At 44.8% G+C, this 24601-nt stretch overlaps 1 protein-coding gene across 3 annotated transcripts; it reads left to right on the forward strand.

The window, feature by feature from the left end:
* The first annotated feature begins 800 nt into the window (after positions 1 to 800).
* Positions 801 to 23239, forward strand: LOC110284311 (triggering receptor expressed on myeloid cells 1-like). 3 transcript variants are annotated; one of them, XM_085832789.1, is made up of 5 exons: positions 801 to 858; positions 1104 to 1415; positions 3789 to 3797; positions 4331 to 4505; positions 23104 to 23239. In XM_085832789.1, the coding sequence occupies exons 1-5, from the start codon at positions 801 to 803 to the stop codon at positions 23237 to 23239; spliced, it is 690 nt and encodes a 229-aa protein (XP_085688915.1). The 3 variants fall into 3 exon arrangements, with proteins under 3 accessions (XP_085688915.1, XP_085688916.1, XP_085688918.1); XM_085832790.1 differs by lacking the exons at positions 3789 to 3797; positions 4331 to 4505 and adding an exon at positions 13067 to 13157; XM_085832792.1 differs by lacking the exons at positions 3789 to 3797; positions 4331 to 4505 and adding an exon at positions 13067 to 13157 and having other exon boundaries at positions 1251 to 1415.
* Positions 23240 to 24601: the final 1362 nt, after the last annotated feature.

Consider the following 24601-nt stretch of genomic DNA (forward strand, 5'->3'; position numbering starts at 1 on the left):
CAGGTTCTCAGTCTGGGTAGCACGTGTCCTTACCTGCTGAAGCATCTCCCTGTCCTGTGACAGCTATTTTTAAAATGTTTAATTTTACATCAAATTCTTAGCAGTGAGTGTGGCAAGTTGGGAAGCAAAGTGTACAGGCTTAACACAGGGCTTGGAGCTCCTGTTTCCCTTCCCCCATTCGGAAGTCTTCCTTTTTGTCCAGCTTTCCCATCCCCCAACACTGAACAGGCTCCTGCTGTCTCCTTGCTCCTCCATTCCTGGGATTAAATGCCCATCTCTTTTCCTCCCATGGCCTCTGCACCACATGGGACAGATGGGCTGGTAGGAAGGATTTGACCTGAGGCCAAGCTGAACTTGGAGTTCTAGCCAGGTCTCCAAAGGGCCTCTGACTCTGTCACCTACCTTCCGTGGGTACATCTTGGGTGGAGACAGAGACTTTAAAATAAAGAGGAAGTGGGAGAACTGGCAGGGGAGGAGAAATGAGCATTCTCTCACTTCACTTTCCTCCTGGGCATGCTTAGCCCTCCTCAAGACTGGCCTTGTGAGGCAGGAGGTCAGAGTGTCTGAGAGCCTTTATCTAGTTCAGAGCAGGGGCCTAGACACGAAGCCTGTAGCTGGAGGATCCACAGGAACGCACAGGCTTTGCCCAGCTTCTCTCTTGTCCACAGAGGTCTCTGCCTTCCTCAGCAGCTCCTGCAGGACTGGCTGTGGTGGCTCCTGAATCCTGCCCAGGACGGCTCTCCTCTCTTCAGAGCACCCCTCCTTTCTTGCTCCCCATCCCAGCTCAGGAGGACTCAGTGATGGCCTGGGAGCAAACATACCTTCTCTCCCCAGTGTTGCTGCTGCTCCTGGCCAAAGGTGAGGACAGGGACAAGGACAGATGGAAGGAACAAGCTTGAGAAGAGGGTAGGGGGCAGGAGATGTGTGTGCACAATGGGGCTTTGTGCTTGGGAGGGCAGAGTACATGGGGGGCTGTGGCCAGCTGCTGCCTGCAACAAGTTCTGAGCATAGACACACAGAGGGTCTCTCCCCGAGAAGGGAGCCTATCTCCTCCTGCTGCTGTAGAGGATGGGGGCTCTCTGACATGAAGCATGTATTCCCAGGCTCCTGGACACAGGACCTGGAGTTACTTCGAGCACTGGAGGGCCAGACTGTTTCTGTGACATGCTGGTATGATACGCTCTACCACTCCAGTGAGAAGATCTGGTGTAAGCAAATAGACGACTTGTGTTACCCCTTGTTCAGCAAAGGTGCTGAGAAGCTAAGATACTCCATCCGGCAGTCTTCTCGGCTCAACTACTTCACTCTCACCATGACTAAGCTCAGGATGAGTGACTCGGGCATCTATCACTGTGGGATCGCTACAAAAAACAGGTTAATTTATCTCAGAACTATCCACCTGGTGGTGTCAAAAGGTGAGCTTCCCCTTCCATGTGGTTCTCAGCCTTCCTGGGTCGCAAGGCTCCAGAGTTGAAGAGGACTCAAGAAACAGCTTCCTCTAGTAGAGACATTCTCAAGCTGTGGGACAAGAGCCCTACAGGGGTCTCATATCACATATTTACATTATGATTCATAATAGTAGCAAAATTACAACTATGAAGCAGCAATGACATCTCTTTACCATTGAGGTTCACAACAACATGAAGAACTTATTATTAAAGGTCCACAGCATTAGGAAGTTTGAGAATGCCTGCTCTAGTAGCTGAAAACTGAGGTACAATGAAAGACCCACCCCCTGCTCCAAGGCCACAAGCTTTTTAAGGTTGCAGCAGACCCTAGGACCCAGGTTTGCTAGTGTCTGGGAGAAACTGGTAAGAGCTGGTTTATCTGAACACTGTTGTTGCTGCTGTTGCTGACAGAAATCTGCCAGTATAATTGTATGTGTAGGCATGTTCATGCTATGGTAGACATGCAAATGTTCTTTTGGCTGAATTTAGTTCATCAGGCTTGACAGTGAGAGTCTTGATCTACTGAGCTATCCCTCCTACACAATTAATCTGGAAGAATCTTAAAGTTCCCTCAAGCATCCACAGCCTTCCATTCCTGACTGTCCCTTGCCTGTAATTCCATCAGATCCCGCTGCAGGGTTGGTGGGCTCCAGCACACAGAAACCGCAGAGTAGATGGAGGCAGTCCCTGAGTGACAGTGAGGAAGACTCAGGGGCCAGATATGTGACCCTCATCCTGGACCTGCTATTAATAATTAAAAACCTGTGAGCTTTGGGATGGCAGTCCTGGAACCTCAACTGGTCCACAGACCCCTTCACAGCTCATTCTGAAAACTGCAGAGATGCCAGGCTCTTTGCATTTGTCTATGATGCTCAGAGCTTCAACAGAGCCCTCTCCAAGCTGCCTAGCTATTTGGTTAAGTGGGTACCTGGAAGCCAGCCCCATCCAAGCTTGGACCCAAGGTCCATTGCATGCAGGAGAGACATTAGGTATTATGGTTATTTGAAGGAAAGTGGTCCCCATAGGTTCCTATGGAATGGCTCTTGTAGGAGTTGTAGGCCTTGTTGGAGTAGGTGTGGCCTTGTTGGTGGAACTTTAGGTCAATGAAGGTGGTCTTTGAGGTTTCAGGTGCTAAACAGCTCTAGGATGGCTCTCTCTTCCTGCAGCCTTTGGATCCAGATGTAGAACTCTTAGCTTTTTCTCCAGAAACATGTCTGCCCACACATCTGTGATTCCATCCATAATGATCCTGGACTAAACCACTGAACTGTAAGCCAGCCACAGTAAATTGTTATCCTTTGCAACAATTGTCATGGTCATGGTTTCTTCACAGCAATGGAAGCCCTAACTAAGATAGGTATCAAAAGTGTGTGGCACAGTCAAATGTAGTAAAGGTAGGGCTGGGGAGACAGCTAGGCTGATGCAGAACATGTGAGTTCTACCCTCAGTTCTAACGTTAAAAAGCCTGTAGTGGTGGCCTACACTAATAATACATCCTTGGGACCACACTGGCTGGCCAGCCTAGCTGAATCAACGAATTTCAAGAGAAAGGTAAGACCCTGACTCAAAAAGTAAGGTACCTTGAAGAATGACACCTGAGGTTGATATCTAGCCTCTACATGCATGTACAATCTCGCATGTGTGTATCCAGAATCACGTGACAATTTGCGTGTGCACACAAAGGGATCATTTACAGAGTTTGAGTTCCATGAACCATATATCCTGTGGCTCTTACAATTAAAAAACAAAACAAGACACATCTCTAACCGAGATCTGAAGAAAACCAATTCTTACATAGCTCAGCCATCCTTTCAGGCTTACAAAGTACAAGCTGTGGATGTATAGAAAGAGCTAGGTCAGGTAAGGATGCACTGGAAGTCAGAGATTCTAGCAGCCTGGCTTTCTCCCAGAATCTTCATCACAGGTCCATTGCAGACCAGTAGTAAGGGGGAGCTCCTGTACATGGATTCCCTCGGGTAGCATGGTTCAGTAAAGGGTGAAAGGTAGGCTTGTAAAATAGCTGGGTTTCATTTCCCAAATGTCTGCTTAGAAGTTACATTCCTAGGAAGCCTCTTGCAATCTACCCTCCTCCTCTCACGATGCCATCGGTGCCCCTCCCATGGGCTTCTAAACTATGATCTTAGGTCTTGCTGTAGGCATGAACCACATGAAGACCTTATTTCAAATGCAGACCCTGCCTCAGTAGACCAGAAGTGACACTTGCTTTTCAGGAACAAGTCTCTAGGCTCATTTCTGTAGGGATCATGCACTAACAAGTCCCCACTATGAATTTCTGAATTCTCTGAGGAGTTGCTGCCTTGCTGGGCTCTACATCCTCAGGCAGTAACAGTGGATGTGTCAGGGACAGCAGAGAGGGAAGGAACAGGCCTCCTGAGAACAAGGAGTGTGTGTGCCAAAGCCAAAATGGATCTCAGTCACAATATCCAATAAAAGACAACCTGAGAGTGATGTGACTTACAGAAGTAGGAAGAACGGTGTCAGGGAGAGGATGGGGCAGGTGGAGAATGAGCTGCAGCAGGCAAGAGAATTCTCACAACTCAAACAGCCCAAGAAGTCTCTCCTCATGCCTCTTTCCACCCTTCCTCATTTTCTCCTTCCATTCCTTTTTTAATTATTTGGTCTCAGGATGACTTCACTCTATTTCTTTGGATTTTAGCAAAAGAAAAACTTGCTTCCTGGATGGCTGCTTTCATTTTCCTCAGCTCCATCTCTCTTCACCTACTCATCTGTCCATCTGTCCATCAATCCATTCATCTATCCCTCCATCTATGCATCCACCCACCAACCCATATGCACACCCATCCATTATCTATCCACCCATTCATCTATCCACCTCCCTTGTCTTCTCACATGTTCTTCAGATGTGTTCACATATGACATCATTCCTACTACAAGCCTGACTGAGCATCCCATTCTTATTACTGCAAAACACTCACCCAGTGACACAACTACAACCCGATCCCTACCCCAGCCCACTGCTATTGTTTCCTCTCCTGATCCTGGTGTCACCGTCATAAATGGGACAGATGCTGACAGGTATGTTTTCTTGGTTCCTGGTTTAGACATCATTTAATTTCTTCATCCTTGTGTTGAGAGGATGTGGGGATGAGGATGTGGGGTGGGTGGAGCAGGATCTGACTTGAGTCAACTCTCAGTCTGTATGGAAATTGCCAAAGAGGGAGGGGGTGGCTGGATGCGTAGGTGGCTCCTGTCCTCCCCAGCTCACCTTCCATGTTTTCTTGCACATCAGAGTAGGAGGAGGATGGAAATGGCAATTTTTGATGAACACTATTAATCCTGCCAACAAAGAAGCAGAACAGATTCTCATGTCAGGTAGACTAGCTGTGTATGTAACATTGGGTGAGCCAGGGACCCCTGGGACCCAATAGTTTCCAGGGATACTTTTGGGATGCTAGAAGACCAGAGCTAGAGGAGGCTATCACCTGCCTCCACACGTATTGTACTATGACCATCTCTAGTATTGATCATTCATTCTCTTTGACTTTAGTTAACTGTTTCATTTGATTAAAACGCTGGTGGGAGCACTCTCCCATAGACTGAAGGAGCACCCTACTATAGATTGAAAGAGCACCCTACCACACACTGAAGGAGCACACTGCCATAGAATAAAGGAATGTCAAGTTATGGAAATGATGCTAGACTCAGAATATTTTGTTTGCAGTGCTAGGGATGAAACTAGCCAGAGTCGCTGGTTTCCATATATAATAAAATCAGATTTTTCAGAAGATTCTTAACCCATGCTTATGTCTGTCATCTTTCCATCTTTGTATCAAATGTCTGAGACAGTAGGTTTAAAAGAGGACAGGTGTTCTTTGTCTCTGAGTTCTAGAGGTTTCAGTGCGTGGCTTTTGGATCTGTGGTGAGACAGTAAATCATGGTGGCAGCATACGGCTAAGCTGTACCCTCCATGGTCATGACACTGAGAAAACTCAAGAGGAGGGGATCAGGCTAGGTTACATCTCCTTTGAGGGTGTATACACGGCAGATGGTAAATGGGTGAATAGCTGAATGCGTGCATGAATATATATTTGTATGCATGGGTGACTGGATGGATACACGATGACTAAAAGGCAGGATGAATTAAAGGGTTGATGGATGGATGATAGACATAAGAACAGAAGTAGATGGATGAATTGATGGATTTCCCAAAGGCCTAAGCCTCTGAGTGATTCCAACCTTATCCTCTTTGCCACCTCCTAACAGTGTCACATTTGAGACCAACTCAGATCCAAACTGCAGTAGCAGGCCAAGTTAAGGGTCACCACCTTACCACACAAGTCCCTTCTTGTAGTTACTAATGAATGTTGATAAATCTTAGAATAGTCTTCCGTTTAAATGTTGTGTCAACAGTGAAAAAAAAGTCTTTACTGTTCCCATTGATCCACACTGGCCCCACACAAAGCCTCGTGGATTAACTTTATTCATATATGCCTTAGCCTGGTACCAGTTCTTTTTTTTAATTTTTAATATTTTTTATTACATATTTTCCTCAATTACATTTCCAATGCTATCCCAAAAGTCCCCCATACCCCCCCACTTCCCCACCCACCCATTCCCATTCTTTTGGCCCTGGCATTCCCCTACATTGGGGCATATAAAGTTTGCAAGTCCAATGGGCCTCTCTTTCCAGTGATGGCCGACTAGGCCATCTTTCGATACAGCTATATCTTTCTTCAGATATAGCTTTCTATGCAGCTAGAGACAAGAGCTCCGGGGTACTGGTTAGTTCATCATGTTGTTCCAACTATAGGGTTGCAGATCCCTTTAGCTCCTTGGGTACTTTCTCTAGCTTCTCCATTGGGAGCCCTGTGATACATCCAATAGCTGACTGTGAGCATCCACTTCTGTGTTTGCTAGGCCCCGGCATAGTCTCACAAGAGACAGCTATATTTGGATCCTTTCAGCAAAATCTTGCTAGTGTATGCAATGGTGTCAGTGTTTGGAAGCTGATTATGGGATGGATCCCTGGATATGGCAGTCTCTAGATGGTCCATCCTTTCATCACAGCTCGAAACTTTGTCTCTGTAACTCCTTCCATGGGTGTTTTGTTCCCAATTCTAAGAAGGGGCATATTGTCCATACTTTGGTCTTCATTCTTCTTGAGTTTCATGCATTTAGCAAATTGTATCTTATATCTTGGGTATCCTAAGTTTTGGGCTAATATCCACTTATCAGTGAATACATATTGTGTGAGTTCCTTTGTGATTGTGTTACCTCACTCAAGGTGATGCCCTCCAGGTCCATCCATTTGGCTAGGAATTTCATAAATTCATTCTTTTTAATAGCTGAGTAGTACTCCATTGTGTAAATGTACCACAATTTCTGTATCCATTCCTCTGTTGAGGGGTATCTGGGTTCTTTCCAGCTTCTGGCTATTATAAATAAGGCTGCTATGAACATAGTGGAGCATGTGTCCTTCTTACCGATTGGGACATCTTCTGGATATATGCCCAGGAGAGGTATTGCTGGATCCTCCGGTAGTACTATGTCCAATTTTCTGAGGAACCACCAGACTGATTTCCAGAGTGGTTGTACAAGCTTGCAATCCCACCAACAATGAAGGAGTGTTCCTCTTTCTCCACATCCTTGCCAGCATCTGCTGTCACCTGAATTTTTGATCTTAGCCATTCTGACTGGTGTGAGGTGGAATCTCAGGGTTGTTTTGATTTGCATTTCCCTGATGATTAAGGATGTTGAACATTTTTTCAGGTGCTTCTCTGCCATTCGGTATTCCTCAGGTGAGAATTCTTTGTTCAGTTCTGAGCCCCATTTTTTCATGGGGTTATTTGATTTTCTGGAGTCCACCTTCTTGAGTTCTTTATATATATTGGATATTAGTCCCTTATCTGATTTAGGATAGGTAAAGATCCGTTCCCAATCTGTTGGTGGTTTTTTTGTCTTATTGATGGTGTCTTTTGCCTTGCAGAAGCTTTGCAGTTTCATGAGGTCCCACTTGTCAATTCTCGATCTTACAGCACAAGCCATTGCTGTTCTATTCAAGAATTTTTCCCCTGTGCCCATATCTTCTAGGCTTTTCCCCACTTTCTCCTCTATAAGTTTCAGTGTCTCTGGTTTTATGTGAAGTTCCTTGAGCCACTTAGACCTCACCATAGTACAAGGAGATAGGAATGGATCAATTCGCATTCTTCTACATGTTAACAACCAGTTGTGCCAGCACCATTTGTTGAAAATGCTGTCTTTCTTCCACTGAATGGTTTTAGCTCCCTTGTCGAAGATCAAGTGACCGTAGGTGTGTGGGTTCATTTCTGGGTCTTCAATTCTATTCCATTGGTCTACTTGTCTGTCACTATACCAGTACCACGCAGTTTTTATCACAATTGCTCTGTAGTAAAGCTTTAGGTCTGGCATGGGGATTACACCAGAGCTTCTTTATCCTTGAGAAGAGTTTTTGCTATCCTAGGTTTTTTGTTATTCCAGATGAATTTACAGATTGCACTTTCTAATTCGTTGACTGGTACCAGTTCTAATTACACACATAACATCCTTTTTCTCTGCTAAGATTATCCTTCATCTGGACATGTGTGCATACATATCTTTAATCCCAACACTTGATGATGGGGGCAGGCCAGGAAGAATATTTCCATGAGGATCTCTGAATTTGAGGCCAATCTAGATTGAGCTCCATGACAGCCAAAGCTATTTAGAGCAATTCTATCTAAATTACATGCATGCATGCATACAGACAGACAGACATACATACATACACAATCATCCTTAAACATTACTCCCTACTCCTCAGAATAATAATTTCAATAAACACACATTTCCATCAGTCAGAAAAGTCATGAGCCCACAGCAATTTGCCTACTCATAGCTGTTTTTATTTTAAAATTTTCTGTTCTTGTTTTTCAAGACAGAACTTTTCTGTGAAGCCTTGGCTGTCCTGAAACTCATTGTGTAGCCCAGGCTGGCCTTGAACTTACAGAGACCCACCTGCCTCTGCCACCTCTGCCAGGCTGATTTTTAAAATCTTTTATCCCAACAAATTTTTTACGAGAGATTTTTTGAGCATTTGTATGACTGTGCATACTATTACATATACAAGCTGTCTTCCAAATATCAGAATTTCCAAGGCTATAGAAATGACTCAGTGGTTAAGACTCTAGCTGTACTTCCAGAAGACCTGGGTTTGATTCCCAGCCCCCACACAGTATACCAAAATTATCTATATTCCTCGTACCTACACCCAATTCTGGCCTTCATGGGCAGACATTTCACATACACAGTGCCCAAATATATCAGGCAAACACATATACACATAAATAAGAATAAATAAAATCTCAAAAAAAAATTTTAAAACTATCGTGCAGATGATCCACAATGTGAAAATGGGGTGGCACTACTGCAGGGTGGCCATCTTGGTTTAGTGTGTGGCTCTAGGCTGAGCATGTGGCTCAGAGCATGGGCTAAGGATGCACAAAGCTCTGGTTCCATCCTCACCACCAAGAAAAATATATTCCTCGTGAAATAGATGTGCTGTGCTCGTGGCATTCATTTCTCTATGAGTGTGGACTCTTTCTTCAGGCTTGGGGACAGACAGATTATTTCCTCCTCTTCAAGTCTCTTGCTTGGTAGCAGCTCATGAACCTTGCATGGAGTCATTCTTCATGGGCTACATGACATTTGCAGTTTATTGAGAGTCAGCATGGATCTTTCCTTTCTTTTTAAACATGTTAACTTTTCAGTGTGAGTGTGTGTGTGTGTGTGCCTATGTGTGCCTGTGTGTGTAAATTGTACACGTGAGTTCAGGTGCCTACACAGGCTGCAGGAGGCATTGGATCCTTGGAGTTAGAGTTAGAGGAAGCTGTGAGCTGCCCAATGTGGCTGCTGGGAAATGTAACTCAGGCCCCGCTGGAAGAGCAGGGTATGCTCTTAACCACTGAGCCATCTCTCCAGAACTTACTTTATCTTCCATGCCTTTATTTTCCGAGGCTCAGGAGGTTGGCACCCTGCTCACATTCTGACTATGGCTGCATCTCTGCCACCCTCTAACTTTATCAATACTGATAATTGTTGATCAAAGTTAAACAGGACAGCAGCATTCACTCCAGCTGTCCGTAAAGAGAAAGGCTGGGATTCAATGAGTTGTTTGCCCATGTGACAGAAGAGCAGAGCTCCTGCCCTGTTGATGGACAGGGATTGCAGATCATAAACAGGGCCAGTTTCCCAGGTGTGCCATTATCTAGGTCCTGCAATGGAGTCTGGGTAACATCTGAACTTGCTTCTATCAGAGGCAGCAGGCCTGGGGTCTATCTATTCCTCCACCTGTCATTGAGTGTGGGAAGCCCTAAGCAATGCATGAATACATGGAGTCCCACCACCTCAGGGCCCCACAGTGTGTGCAAAGCCCAGAAAGAGATAGGTGAAGAGCAGCTGCTGTGAGGGAAAGTGACCTGGAGCCCAGTGCATGACAATAGCTCAGAGCTCCAGGAAACACAACACAACTATGGCAGCTTAGACTTGGGAAGCAGTACAGTTAGCAAAAGCCAGAAACAGAGTCTTTCTAGCATCAGGTTCCTCTGGGGGCTGAGGCTGACGCTAGGGAGGTACTGTAGTAACCACAAGATGAGACACAGCTGCCAGACTCCCTTTATGGGGTGTCTCTCCAACACTGTCAGCTGCTGACCTTCCCAAGTGGCCTTGGGCATGTTGTCACCTGATAGGAGATGGGGAAGTGGAAACTAGGGTCGATGTCAGTACACAGGGGGATTTTACCTCAGTCCATCACTGTTTGCATGACTACATGTACAGCATTCTAGATTGTTGTTTCGATTTATTCTTTTTTAAAACTTTTTTTAATTAGGTATTTTTCTTCGTTTACGTTTCAAATGCTATCCCAAAAGTCCCCCAGACCCCTCCCCCCACTACTCCCCTACCCACCCACTCCCACTTCTTGGCCCTGGCGTTCCCCCATACTGAGGCATATAAAGGTTACAAGACAAAGGGGCCTCTCTTCCCAATGATGGCCGACTAGGCCATCTACTGGTACATATGCAGCTAGAGACTCGAGTTCTGGGGATACTGGTTAGTTCATATTGTTGTTCCACCTCGATTTATTCTTTACTTGAGCTCAGTTCTATTTCCTAGAGATTTTCTATGATACCGCCCGATATCTATCTATCAATCTATCTATCTATCTATCAATCTATCTATCATCTATCAATATCTGTATTATAGCAGCATGTAGTTTCTACAACTCCACTTTAAGCTCTGGGAGGACCACACTACCAGCCACCACCCTAGTTCCCTTGGATCCGTGGATGAAAGACACACACACACACACTTGCTTATTTTTTAACCTGCCTTACAACTCAGTGGCTGGGCATTTCTAAGCTTCCCTCAGCTAGCTTGCCACTCTCTGTACTCCTTGCTCCACACTCTAAACCTGCCCTCATCTGAGTTGTGTTTCTAATCTCCTGTCTGATACACCAGGCCCTATCAGGCAAGCAGTCAATGGCCATTCCACCAATGTTCCTCATGGCAGATGGCTCTCTCTCTCCCTGAAGCATGGTGACTTCCCTCTCCTCCTCCTGTGTCTCCTAGCCTGCCTTTGGGAAACTAGAAGTCCAGCCTCTTCTGCCCAGCCATTGGCTGTTAGCATTTTTATTGATTGATCAAGTACCAATTGGTGAACAGGACCTTCAAGGTTCACGAGCAGATTCCTGATCAAAGCATCAGAAGCCCCACCTACACTATATATACCATATATCTATACATCTATCTAATCTATATCTCTGTATCTATCTAATCTCTATATCTGCACATCTACACTCCTACATTTCTATACATCTAATCACTAGCCCTGGTTGGAGCAGAATTGTAGTCTGGACTCAGACCAACAGAACTTTACACTGCTCTGTATAACTGCACTATACTGATTCACGAAGCCATCTTTGCTGTAGTTAATAAGCAGGCCATTGATAAAGCCATTCCATTCTACTTATTTACTTAGACAAAGTCTCATTCTGTGGTCCATGCTGGCTGCAGGGGATGTGATCTTCTGGTCTCAGCCTACTCAGTGCCAAAATTATGGGCATTAGCTATGTCTGGATTTGTTAGCCATTAAGTTCTGATATGTAGAGGGTCTGAGGGCCTTGTGCTTACATATAAGCACGAAGGGAACCAGTATTGTTAAACATGCATTGTTGTCTCTTCAAAGAAAGAGGTGAAAAGCTTGTTTTCTGCCAGAAATTTGGCAATGGCGACCTCTCCCTCACAATCTGTGTGGTAACATCACACCTGCCTGGCTGTCCCCTTCCACAAGCCGCCTTTCATGTTTCTCTCAGTCATTCTCCCGAGATCCTTATCTTGAGTATTGTTTCTCAGTCAATAGAACCCATCTGCATGGAAGATGTCACTGTCCTTTGAAAAGAGTTTCAATGTCACCATGTTATTTAAGCTTTGTTGTATACATAGGATTGAGTTCATTACAATCAGGGAAGTCATTTTTCTAAATTGTGCTATAGTTAAGTATGCCAGAAATAAACTGATCAGGGTCAGATCCTACAAGTTTCAACTAACACAAGCTACTAAATTGGGTGGATCCAGACTTCCTTCTGCCTCACACATATGGACCCTCTGCTGGCCAAGGTTTGCAGAGACACCGCCCCCACACACAAGTATATGTCATTAATCCTCCATGTGTTCTCCTTTTGATGCACTGTCACCTGCTCCTTTTGTCCTTGGGTGTCAAACAGAGTCTGTGTGTCCTTATCTGCCCAGGGTCAGGCAGCGCTCTCTCTCCTCTGTGTGTCTCTTTCTTACATCTATTGCTCCCTACCTGGAACTTGGAGAAACATTTTACTAAACTTATGACAAATCAGAAGTGAGCTTTTCAGTGAGGTTGGGTTCTCGTGGTTTCTGGATGAGGAAATAAGGCTAAAGGTACTGTGACTACCCTCAGATGAGGGTCAGATGAGGGTCAGAGGTGACATCCCCTATATGTGAGCCTCACTCATTCCACAGAGAAGGTCAAGATGCAGGGTTAGCCCTTCCTCAATATGGGTCTCCTAGACCTGAGTTCTATACTCTCCACTGCATGCATTTCTAAGTAGTTATTCTAGGAAGTGAACCTCTGAATGGCACAGGGACAGAGACTGTGGTGAAACTGCAAGAAGGGCCTAGATTGAAAAGAGTATGTGGGAAGAATTTCCTATACAATCGTGAGGGTGGCCATTGCACCAACCTTGAGTGGGACATGACTTACATGGGAACATGACTTACAGAGGTCGTGGAATTGGTGTCAGGGAGAGGATAATTTGGGTGGAGAGTGAGTAGCAGCAGCTAAGAGAATTCTCACAACTCTAACCACTGGAGAAGTCTCTCCTCATGGTTCCTTCCATCCTTTTCCTTTTTTTCTTCTGTTCCTTTTTTACTGCCTCTGACTCAGGAAGACTTTACATTATTTCTTTGGATTTTAGCAAAAGAAACCTTGATCTTTGAACTGCAGTCTTTGTTTCTTTCCTCAGCTCCATTTTTTCTCTCTCTCCCTATTCTTTTATCCATCTACTTCTCATCCATCCATTTACCCATCCATTCTATGTGCCTTCTTGCAGGTGATTCAAGTGCTCCTGCCAATGGGACATTTCCATCGATGGGAGCTCACACTTTTAGTACCACACAGGACCTGATCTCCATTGCTGCCCGGTGTGTAACCGTTACCCAAGCCAACCATTGCTGTCTTCTCTACAGACCCTGATGTCGCCTTCACAAACATGGCAGGTGTTGCCAATGTGTTTTGAGGATATTAGGCTCCTTGTTTGAATACTTTTTGACTCTAGCCCTTGTCCTGAGAGGATTTAGAAGATAAGAATAATGCAGGGGTGGGGTGGGGCAGTAGCAGACTCAAGTTACCCCAGATTGTGTGAAATTTTCCTTAGAGCTGACAGGTGGTGACTGACCGAGGAGGGGGTTCCTGTCTTCCCCAGCTCATCTTCTGCAATTCTTGTGCATCAGAAATAAGAGGAGAGAAATGGCATAGTTGAGGAAGGCTATCAACCCTGCTGACCCAGGAGTGGAATAGTGTAGTGGAATACTCTTGAGCCTGGATTCTCATGGCAGGCAGACTGTGTGACTTCGAATATGTCAGGAACCTCTGTAGCTTTAGTTGCCTGTATTGTAGGGACATCAAAGTTGGAGGGACGCACAATTTTTTTTTTGAGACAAGACCTGTGTAGCCTTGTCTATCCTTGAACTCTGTGTTGACCAGGCTAGTTACAAACTCAACTTCTGCCTCCCAAGTGCGGGGATTAAGGGGTGAGCCACCATGCCCAGCTAGTCCCATGGCTCTTACAATTAAGGTTATGACTCTCTCCAGTTTTTGCTTTTACTTTGCTTTGCTTACTTAATTTATTTTCTTTTTTGATTTCAACACTGGTGTGAGTAACTGCTGCTGCTGCTGTCACCAATGCTGGGGAAGGAAATTAGAGCCTCACCCATGCCACATCTCCAGCCACTGGTATCAGGGTTTTAGAATAAGAATTTCAGATTTGTAACAGGCAATTATATTGGCCAGCTTACCATCAATTGAGCAAGCCTTGGGGAGGTAATCGGCTTATAAAGGTGAGAGGAGTCTAGTTTGTCTGGAAGTTCTTTTTTTTTTTAATATTTTTATTACATATTTTCCTCAATTACATTTCCAATACTATCCCAAAAGTCCCCCATAGCGCCCCCAACTTCCCTACCCACCCATTCCCATTCTTTTGGCCCTGGCATTCCCCTATATTGGGGCATATAAAGTTTGCAAGTCCAATGGGCCTCTCTTTCCATTGATGGCCGACTAGGCCATCTTTCGATACATATGCAGCTAGAGACAAGAGCTCCAGGGTTCTGGTTAGTACATCATGTTGTTCCAACAATAGGGTTGCAGATCCCTTTAGCTCCTTGGGTACTTTCTCTAGCTTCTCCATTGGGAGCCCTGTGATACATCCAATAGCTGACTGTGAACATCCACTCCTGTGTTTGCTAGGCCCCGGCATCGTCTCACAAGAGACAGCTATATTTGGGTCCTTTCAGCAAAATCTTGCTAGTGTATGCAATGGTGTCAGCGTTTAGAAGCTGATTATGGGACGGATCCCTGGATACAGCAGTCTCTAAATGGTCCATCCTTTCATAACAGCTACGAACTTTGTCTCTGTAACTCCTTCCCTGGGTGTTTTGTTCCCAATTCTAAGAAGGTGCACAGTGTCCACACTTTGGTCTTCATTCTTCTTGAGTTTCATGCGTTTATCAAATTGTATCTTATATCTTGGGTATCCTAAGTTTTGGGCTAATATCCACTTATCAGTGAATACATATTGTGTGAGTTCTTTTGTGATTGTGTTACTTCACTCAAGATGATGCCCTCCAGGTCCATCCATTTGGCTAGGAATTTCATAAATTCATTCTTTTTAATAGCTGAGTAGTACTCCATTGTGTAAATGTACCATAATTTCTGTATCCATTCCTCTGTTGAGGGACATCTGGGTTCTTTCCAGCTTCTGGCTATTATAAATAGGGCTGCTATGAACATAGTGGAGCATGTGTCCTTTTTACCGGTTGGGACATCTTCTGGATATATGCCCAGGAGAGGTATTGCTGGATCCTCCGGTAGTACTATGTCCAATTTTCTGAGGAACCGCCAGACTGATTTCCAGAGTGGTTGTACAAGCTTGCAATCCCACCAACAATGGAGGAGTGTTCCTCTTTCTCCACATCCTCGCCAGCATCTGCTGTCACCTGAATTTTTGATCTTAGCCATTCTGACTGGTGTGAGGTGGAATCTCAGGGTTGTTTTGATTTGCATTTCCCTGATGATTAAGGATGTTGAACATTTTTTCAGGTGCTTCTCTGCCATTCAGTATTCCTCAGGTGAGAATTCTTTGTTCAGTTCTGAGCCCCATTTTTTCATGGGGTTATTTGACTTTCTGGAGTCCACCTTCTTGAGTTCTTTATATATATTGGATATTAGTCCCTTATCTGATTTAGGATAGGTGAAGATCCTTTCCCAATCTGTTGGTGGTTTTTTTGTCTTATTGATGGTGTCTTTAGCCTTGCAGAAGCTTTGTAGTTTCATGAGGTCCCACTTGTCAATTCTCGATCTTACAGCACAAGCCATTACTGTTCTATTCAGGAATTTTTCCCCTGTGCCCATATCTTCAAGGCTTTTCCCCACTTTCTCCTCTATAAGTTTCAGTGTCTCTGGTTTTATGTGAAGTTCCTTGATCCACTTAGACTTGACCTTAGTACAAGGAGATAGGAATGGATCGATTCGCATTCTTCTACATGTTAACAACCAGTTGTGCCAGCACCATTTGTTGAAAATGCTGTCTTTCTTCCACTGGATGTTTTTAGCTCCCTTGTCGAAGATCAAGTGACCATAGGTGTGTGGGTTCATTTCTGGGTCTTCAATTCTATTCCATTGGTCTATTTGTCTGTCACTATACCAGTACCATGCAGTTTTTATCACAATTGCTCTGTAGTAGAGCTTTAGGTCCGGCATGGTGATTCCACCAGAGGTTCTTTTATCCTTGAGAAGAGTTTTTGCTATCCTAGGTTTTTTGTTATTCCAGATGAATTTGCAGATTGCACTTTCTAATTCGTTGAAGAATTGATTTGGAATTTTGATGGGGATTGCATTGAATCTGTAGATTGCTTTTGGCAAGATAGCCATCTTTACAATGTTGATCCTGCCAATCCATGAGCATGGGAGATCTTTCCATCTTCTGAGATCTTCTATAATTTCTTTCTTCAGAGACTTGAAGTTTTTATTATACAGATCTTTCACTTCCTTAGTTAGAGTCACGCCAAGATATTTTATATTATTTGTGACTATTGAGAAGGGTGTTGTTTCCCTAATTTCTTTCTCAGCCTGTTTATTCTTTGTGTAGAGAAAGGCCATTGATTTGTTTGAGTTAATTTTATATCCAGCTACTTCACCGAAGCTGTTTATCAGGCTTAGGAGTTCTCTGGTGGAATTTTTAGGGTCACTTATATATACTATCATATCATCTGCAAAGAGTGATATTTTGACTTCATCTTTTCCAATTTGTATCCCTTTGATCTCCTTTTGTTGTCGAATTGCTCTGGCTAGGACTTCAAGTACAATGTTGAATAGGTATGGAGAAAGTGGACAGCCTTGTCTAGTCCCTGATTTTAGAGGGATTGCTTCAAGCTTCTCACCATTTACTTTGATGTTGGCTACTGGTTTGCTGTAGATTGCTTTTATCATGTTTAGGTATGGGCCTTGAATTCCTGATCTTTCCAAGACTTTTATCATGAATGGGTGTTGGATCTTGTCAAATGCTTTTTCCGCATCTAAGGAGATAACCATGTGGTTTTTGTCTTTGAGTTTGTTTATATACTGGATTACGTTGATGGATTTCCGTATATTGAACCATCCCTGCATCCCTGGGATGAAACCTACTTGGTCAGGATGGATGATTGTTTTGATGTGTTCTTGGATTCGGTTAGCAAGAACTTTATTGAGGATTTTTGCATCAATATTCATAAGGGATATTGGTCTGAAGTTTTCTATCTTTGTTGGGTCTTTTTGTGGTTTAGGTATCAGAGTAATTGTGGCTTCATAGAATGAGTTGGGTAGAGTACCTTCTGTTTCTATTTTGTGGAATAGTTTGTGAAGAACTGGGATTAGATCTTCTTTGAAGGTCTGATAGAACTCTGCACTAAACCCATCTGGTCCTGGGCTTTTTTTAGTTGGGAGACTATTAATGACTGCTTCTATTTCTTTGGGGGATATAGGGCTGTTTAGATCATTAACCTGATCTTGATTCAACTTTGGTACCTGGTAACTGTCTAGGAACTTCTCCATTTCATCCAGGTTCTCCAGTTTTGTTGAGTATAGCCTTTGGTAGAAGGATCTGATGGTGTTTTGGATGTCTTCAGGATCTGTTGTTATGTCTCCTTTTTCATTTCTGATTTTGTTAATTAGGATGCTTTCCCTGTGCCCTCTAGTGAGTCTGGCTAAGGGTTTATCTATCTTGTTGATTTTCTCAAAGAACCAGCTCCTTGATTGGTTGATTCTTTGAATAGTTTTTCTTGTTTCCACTTGGTTGATTTCACCCCTGAGTTTGATTATTTCCTGCCGTCTACTCCTCTTGGGTGAATTTGCTTCCTTTTGTTCTAGTGCTTTTAGGTGTGTTGTCAAGCTGCTAATGTGTGCTCTCTCTAGTTTCCTTTTGGAGGCACTCAGAGCTATGAGTTTTCCTCTTAGAAATGCTTTCATTGCGTCCCATAAGTTTGGGTATGTTGTGGCTTCATTTTCATTGAACTCTAAAAAGTCCTTAATTTCTTTCTTTATTCCTTCCTTGACCAAGGTATCATTGAGAAGAGTGTTGTTCAGTTTCCACGTGAAGGTTGGCTTTCTATTATTTATTTTGTTATTGAAGATCAGCCTTAGTCCATGGTGATCTGATAGGATGCATGGGACAATTTCAATATTTTTATATCTGTTGAGGCCTGCTTTGTGACCAATTATGTGGTCAATTTTAGAGAAGGTACCATGAGGTGCTGAGAAGAAGGTATATCCTTTTGTTTTAGGATAGAATGTTCTGTAGATATCTGCCAGATCCATTTGATTCATAATTTCTCTTAGTTTCACTGTGTCCCTGTTTAGTTTCTGTTTCCATGATCTGTCCATTGGTGAAAGTGGTGTGTTGAAGTCTCCCACTATTATTGTATGAGGTGCAATGTGTGCTTTGAGCTTTACTAAAGTTTCTTTAATGAATGTGGCTGCCTTTGTATTTGGAGCATAGATATTCAGGATTGATAGTTCCTCTTGGAGGATTTTACCTTTGATGAGTATGAAGTGTCCCTCCCTGTCTTTTTTAATGACTTTGGGTTGGAAGTCAATCTTATCAGATATTAGAATGGCTACTCCAGCTTGTTTCTTCATGCCATTTGCTTGGAAAATTGTTTTCCAGCCTTTCATTCTGAGGTAGTGTCTATCCTTTTCTCTGAGATGAGTTTCCTGTAAGCAGCAAAATGTTGGGTCTTGTTTGTGTAGCCAGTTTGTTAGTCTATGTCTTTTTATCGGGGATTTGAGTCCATTGATATTAAGAGATATTAAGGAAAAGTAATTGTTGTTTCCTGTTATTTTTGTTGTTAAAGTTGGCATTTTGTTCTTGTGGCTGTCTTCTTTTAGGTTTGTTGAGGGATTACCTTCTTGTTGTTTCTAGGGCGTGGTTCCTGTCCTTGTATTGGTTTTTTTCTGTTATTATCCTTTGAAGGGCTGGATTCGTGGAGAGATAATGTGTGAATTTGGTTTTGTCGTGGAATACTTTGGTTTCTCCATCTATGTTAATTGAGAGTTTGGCTGGGTATAGTAGCCTGGGCTGGAATTTGTGTTCTTTTAGTGTCTGTATAACATCCGTCCAGGATCTTCTGGCTTTCATAGTCTCTGGTGAAAAATCTGGTGTAATTCTGATAGGCTTGCCTTTATATGTTACTTGGCCTTTTTCTCTTACTGCTTTTAGTATTCTATCTTTATTTAGAGCATTTGTTGCTCTGATTATTATGTGTCGGGAGGTATTTCTTTTCTGGTCCAGTCTATTTGGAGTTCTGTAGGCTTCTTGTATGTTCATGGGCATCTCTTTCTTTAGATTTGGGAAGTTTTCTTCTATAATTTTGTTGAAGATGTTTGCTGGTCCTTTGAGTTGAAAATCTTCATTCTCATCCACTCCTATTATCCGTAGGTTTGGTTTTCTCATTGTGTCCTGTATTTCTTGGATGTTTTGAGTTAGGATCTTTTTGCATTTTACATTTTCCTTGATTGTTGTGCCGATGTTCTCTATGGAATCTTCTGCACCTGAGATTCTCTCTTCCATCTCTTGTATTCTGTTGCTGATGCTCGTATCTATGGTTCCAGATTTCTTTCCTAGGGTTTCTATCTCCAGTGTTGCCTCATTTTGGGTTTTCTTTATTGTGTCTACTTCCCTTTTTAGGTCTAGTATGGTTTTGTTCATTTCCATCATCTGTTTGGATGTGTTTTCCTGTTTTTCTGTAAGGACTTCTACCTGTTTGATTATGTTATCGTGTTTTTCTTTAAGGATTTGTAACTCTTTAGCAGTGTTCTCCTGCAATTCTTTAAGGGATTTTTGTGCTTCCTCTTTATTGTCTTCTGCCTGTTTAGCAGTGTTCTCCTGCATTTCTTTAAGTGTGTTATTAAAGTCCTTCTTGAAGTCCTCTATCATCATCAGGAGATATGCTTTTAAATCCGTGTCTAGCTTTTCCGGTGTGTTGGGGTGCCCTGGACTGGGCGAAGTTGGGGTGCTGGGTTCTGATGATGGTGAGTGGTCTTGGTTTCTGTTAGTAAGATTATTACGTTTACCTTTCGCCATCTGGTAATCTCTGGGGTTAGTTGTTATCGTTGTCACTGTTTAAAGATTGGAGCAGAAGCTGTGTTCCACTCACCAGCAGTCTCTAAATCCTGCGGCGGGGGTCGTGGGTAGCTGACGGTACCCCGGTGCTGGTCCAGCCGGAAGAGGCCTGTGGTCCTACTCAGGCCGTTTTTCTGCTTCCCTAACTAATGCAGTCTCTGGTCCCGCGTGCAAATGGATTGGAGCAGAAGCTGTGTTCCACTCTCCAGAAGTCTTAAGATCCTGTGGTGGGTGTTGTGGGTAGCTGGTGAGTGTCAGCCGACCCTGCGCCCCAGCTGCCCCGGTGCTTTTCTGACCGGAAGAGGGTTGTGGCCCTATGTAGGCCGGATTTCTCTCTCCCCAACCAGAGCAGTCTCAGGTCCCGCGCGATTGGACTGGAGCAGAAGCTGTGTTCCACTCACCAGCAGTCCCAAAATCCTGCGGCGGGGGTCGTGGGTAGCTGGCGGGTGTCAGGCAACCCTGCGCTCCCGCTACCCCGGCGCTGATCCAGCCGGATGAGGCCTGTGGTCCTACTCAGGCCGGTTTCTGCTTCCCTAACTAATGCAGTCTCAGGTCCCACGCAATTGGATTGGAGCAGAAGCTGTGTTCCACTCACCAGCAGTCCCAAAATCCTGCGGCGGGGGTCGTGGGTAGCTGGCGGGTGTCAGGCAACCCTGCGCTCCCACTACCCCGGCGCTGATCCAGCCAGATGAGGCCTGTGGCCCTACTCAGGCCGGTTTCTGCTTCCCTAACTAATGCAGTCTCATGTCCCGCGCAATTGGATTGGAGCAGAAACTGTGCTCCACTCACCAGAAGTCTTAAGATCCTGTGGCGGGTGTTGTGGGTAGCTGGCGAATTTCAGCAGACCCTGTGCCCCAGCTGCCCTGGTGCTTTTCTGACCGGAAGAGGGTTGTGGCCCTATGTAGGCCGGATTTCTCTCTCCTCAACCAGAGCAGTCTCAGGTCCCGCGTGATTGGACTGGAGCAGAAGCTGTGTTCCACTCACCAGCAGTCCCAAAATCCTGCGGCGGGGGTCGTGGGTAGCTGGCGGGTGTCAGGCAACCCTGCGCTCCCTCTACCCCAGCGCTGATCCGGCCGGATGAAGCCTGTGGCCCTACTCAGGCCGGTTTCTGCTTCCCTAACTAATGCAGTCTCAGGTCCCGCGCAATTGGATTGGAGCAGAAGCTGTGTTCCACTCACCAGCAGTCCCAAAATCCTGCGGCGGGGGTCGTGGGTAGCTGGCGGGTGTCAGGCAACCCTGCGCTCCCGCTACCCCGGCGCTGATCCAGCCGGATGAGGCCTGTGGTCCTACTCAGGCCGGTTTCTGCTTCCCTAACTAATGCAGTCTCAGGTCCCGCGCGATTGGATTGGAGCAGAAGCTGTGCTCCACTCACCAGAAGTCTTAAGATCCTGTGGCGGGTGTTGTGGGTAGCTGGCGAGTGTCAGCAGACCCTGCGCCCCAGCTGCCCTGGTGCTTTTCTGACCGGAAGAGGGTTGTGGCCCTATGTAGGCCGGATTTCTCTCTCCTCAACCAGAGCAGTCTCAGGTCCCGCGTGATTGGACTGGAGCAGAAGCTGTGTTCCACTCACCAGCAGTCCCAAAATCCTGCGGCGGGGGTCGTGGGTAGCTGGCGGGTGTCAGGCAACCCTGCGCTCCCTCTACCCCGGCGCTGATCCGGCCGGATGAGGCCTGTGGCCCTACTCAGGCCGGTTTCTGCTTCCCTAACTAATGCAGTCTCAGGTCCCGCGCAATTGGATTGGAGCAGAAGCTGTGTTCCACTCACCAGCAGTCCCAAAATCCTGCGGCGGGGGTCGTGGGTAGCTGGCGGGTGTCAGGCAACCCTGCGCTTCCGCTACCCCGGCGCTGATCCAGCCGGATGAGGCCTGTGGTCCTACTCCTGTCTGGAAGTTCTAGAGGCCTCAACACACACAGCTTTGAACCTGTGACAGGAACATGGAAAGAGCAGCATATGGCAAAGCCTATCTCCAGAGCCAGGCTATGCATAAAATAAAGTGGCAACTGGGTCCCATTATCTCTTTGAGGATGGGGGAATGGATGGTGTATGGAGGGATGGTGGAAAATAGATGAATGGCTGAAGAAACCGGTGGAGAATGCAATAACTAAATGGGAGGATGAATTGACAGATATCACCAATGACCTGAAATCTCTGATTAGGCCCAGTCTATATCGTCATAATTATTTCATTCTGCATCAAGTCTATTTTAGTATGATTTCTATTCCTTTAGTGCTGAGGACAGAACCCAAGGCCTCATGCATTGTTAGCCCATGCTCTGAGCTGCACATAGGTCCCAGCAAGAAAATCCTAAGCACGTGTTGGCTAACTGCAGTACCCCTGACTCACTCTGCACTATGAAAAACCTCCAAATTATGGAATTCAGAAGACAGCTTGTATGTGTGATGATATCCACCGTGACATACATGCTCAAATTCTCATGGAAATTGTACATAGATAAATGATTTTTATTTTTGAATGGACTGGAGATATGGCTCAATAGTAAAGAGAACTTGCTGCCCTGGCAAACGGCCCAAGGTCAGTTCTGAGTGTCCACGTCATGCAACTCACAACCATTTACATGGCCAGTTTCAAGACATCCCACGACCTCTTCGGGCCTCTGTGGCCACTGCACTCACATGCACAAACCTATAGGTAAGACACCACTATGTGTACATGAATACAAATAAAAATAAAAATTTAGAAAACTAAAAGTAATATCAATGACTAATAACTGACAAATGATTGGGCTTTTCTGATTGGCAGGAAGCTATGCATTTGCTGAAATTAGAATCATGGACATTAGGTATGGAGGTTGAAGGACAATCTTGGCAGGCAAGACAGTACAGTGTGAATTTCAAGTAATCTACAAAGTATGATGTTCAGAAGGTGGCTAGTATAGGTGATGATATGCAGAGGGACATACATGCTCAAATTCCCTATGGAGATTGTATACAGATAAGTGATTTTTAAAATGATTAGAATTAGTGTCATGATGAATTAGGTCTGAGAATGAATAAAGACTGGTCAAGACTGTGAGGAGCCATTTTAGGAGCAATTCCACACAGAAGGCCAAGATGCTGGGTTAGCCCTTCCTTCTTTATGCATCTCCTAGACCTGATCTCTATACTCTCCTCGACTGCACCCATGTCTAATGTGGGAAGAATTCACTAGATTCTGCATCGTGGCTGGCCATTGGACTGACCTTCAATCTCTTCTCTCTGCAGGAGCTCTGTATCCTGTATTATTATTCCCGTGATCTATGGACTCCTCAGCAAGACACTGGTATTCACTGTCTTATTCATTGTCACACAGAAGTCATTTGGACGACAGGACATGAAGGCACACAACAGTAACTCCTGACCTTCAGCCATGTCTATGTCACAGGAGGAGCTGAGATGGGGGATAAATAGGAACTATATGACATGAATTGGGACTGTAATCATGGGTGACATCTAAGGCACAAGATGTCCTCAGCTGGTCCTTCCCACTTTGTGGAGAGCTTTTGGAGCCTCTTCTAGAAACCTGGTAGGAATTTGATATGAGAGCAGGACAAAAATTGTAAGCCTAGGTGTTGCGGCCTACCCGCAGTCCACAACACGAACGGTTCAACTGAGAATGGCAGTTCAAGCTGAAAAGAGAGGAATCTAGACGGGGCGGAAGAAAGAATGGAGCTAAGACAACATTCTGATCAAAGCTCAATTTTACTATTTTCAGACACTCAGTTATAAAGGAAGGGGGAGGGAACCCAATTTCCCGCCAAGTAACTCAGGGTCCAGTAGCAGGACGAACACGTGTGTGCCTCCAGGCAGCAAAGGCAGGGTCCAGCAGTAGGCGTGGCAGGACGAATGAGCAGGTAGCTCCACCCTTGAGCAAGCAGGTTCCAGGCTGGGGGAAGGGAGGCCACATCTCCTCCCAGTAGTTAACAAAACAAACAAACAAAAAAAAGGGCTGGCCTGAGGCAGAAAAATTATTTATGTTCAATAGTTCTGCCTGAGTTCTTAGGGCTAAAGAAAAAACCTGTTTCCGTGGGATTCCCTAACTTTTTTAATGGTAAACTGTATTTGGCTAAGACTGTCTTTATTATCCTAGTAAACTACTAACAGAATAGGCTCTGACTTTATAATGCTAATTAGTGCTGAATAGGTAACTACCTGTTTGCATTTTAAGTAGGGCGTTGGAACCCTGGCTGAGTTTAACTAAATAAATTTAGAATAACACTGAGCTGATATTCCTCCGCAATTTTGGGTGACAGGCAGGGAAACAGGGAGAAGGGGGTAAGACTGGCTGGCTCCTAGTACAAGGTCAGTTGGCTTTTTTTTTTGTTTGTTTGTTTGGGTGGGAGGCAGTGAAGGGCTTGCCCTTTCGACAGTAAGGTCTCCAACCTCTCTCCCCCCTATTAATTAAGTTTAAATAGGCAATGCTTAACAGAGGTGATCAAATGATTTTTTTCATCCATAGATGAGTGGGCCTTTAACCTTGACTTGGGTGGACATTGACCTGATTCCTCCCGTGAGCATTATAACAACTCACATCTGTGGCTCTTGGTATCTTTTGGGGAGGGGAGGCAGAGCCTTAGGTATTTTTGGTTTTTAGCTGGAGTCAGATACCAACCTCCTTCAAATCAGGTGTGTCGCACAGGGAACTCAGAAACGGTCAAGCTGGACCTTCCCTCCGCAGTAATCTCCTGCGCCAAGTGGTACCCATACTGTATTCATATGATTA

Source organism: Mus caroli, unplaced genomic scaffold (genome assembly GCF_978045245.1).
Source record: "Mus caroli unplaced genomic scaffold, Mus_caroli_1 scaffold_18, whole genome shotgun sequence".
In the NCBI taxonomy this organism is placed as follows: domain Eukaryota; kingdom Metazoa; phylum Chordata; class Mammalia; order Rodentia; family Muridae; genus Mus; species Mus caroli.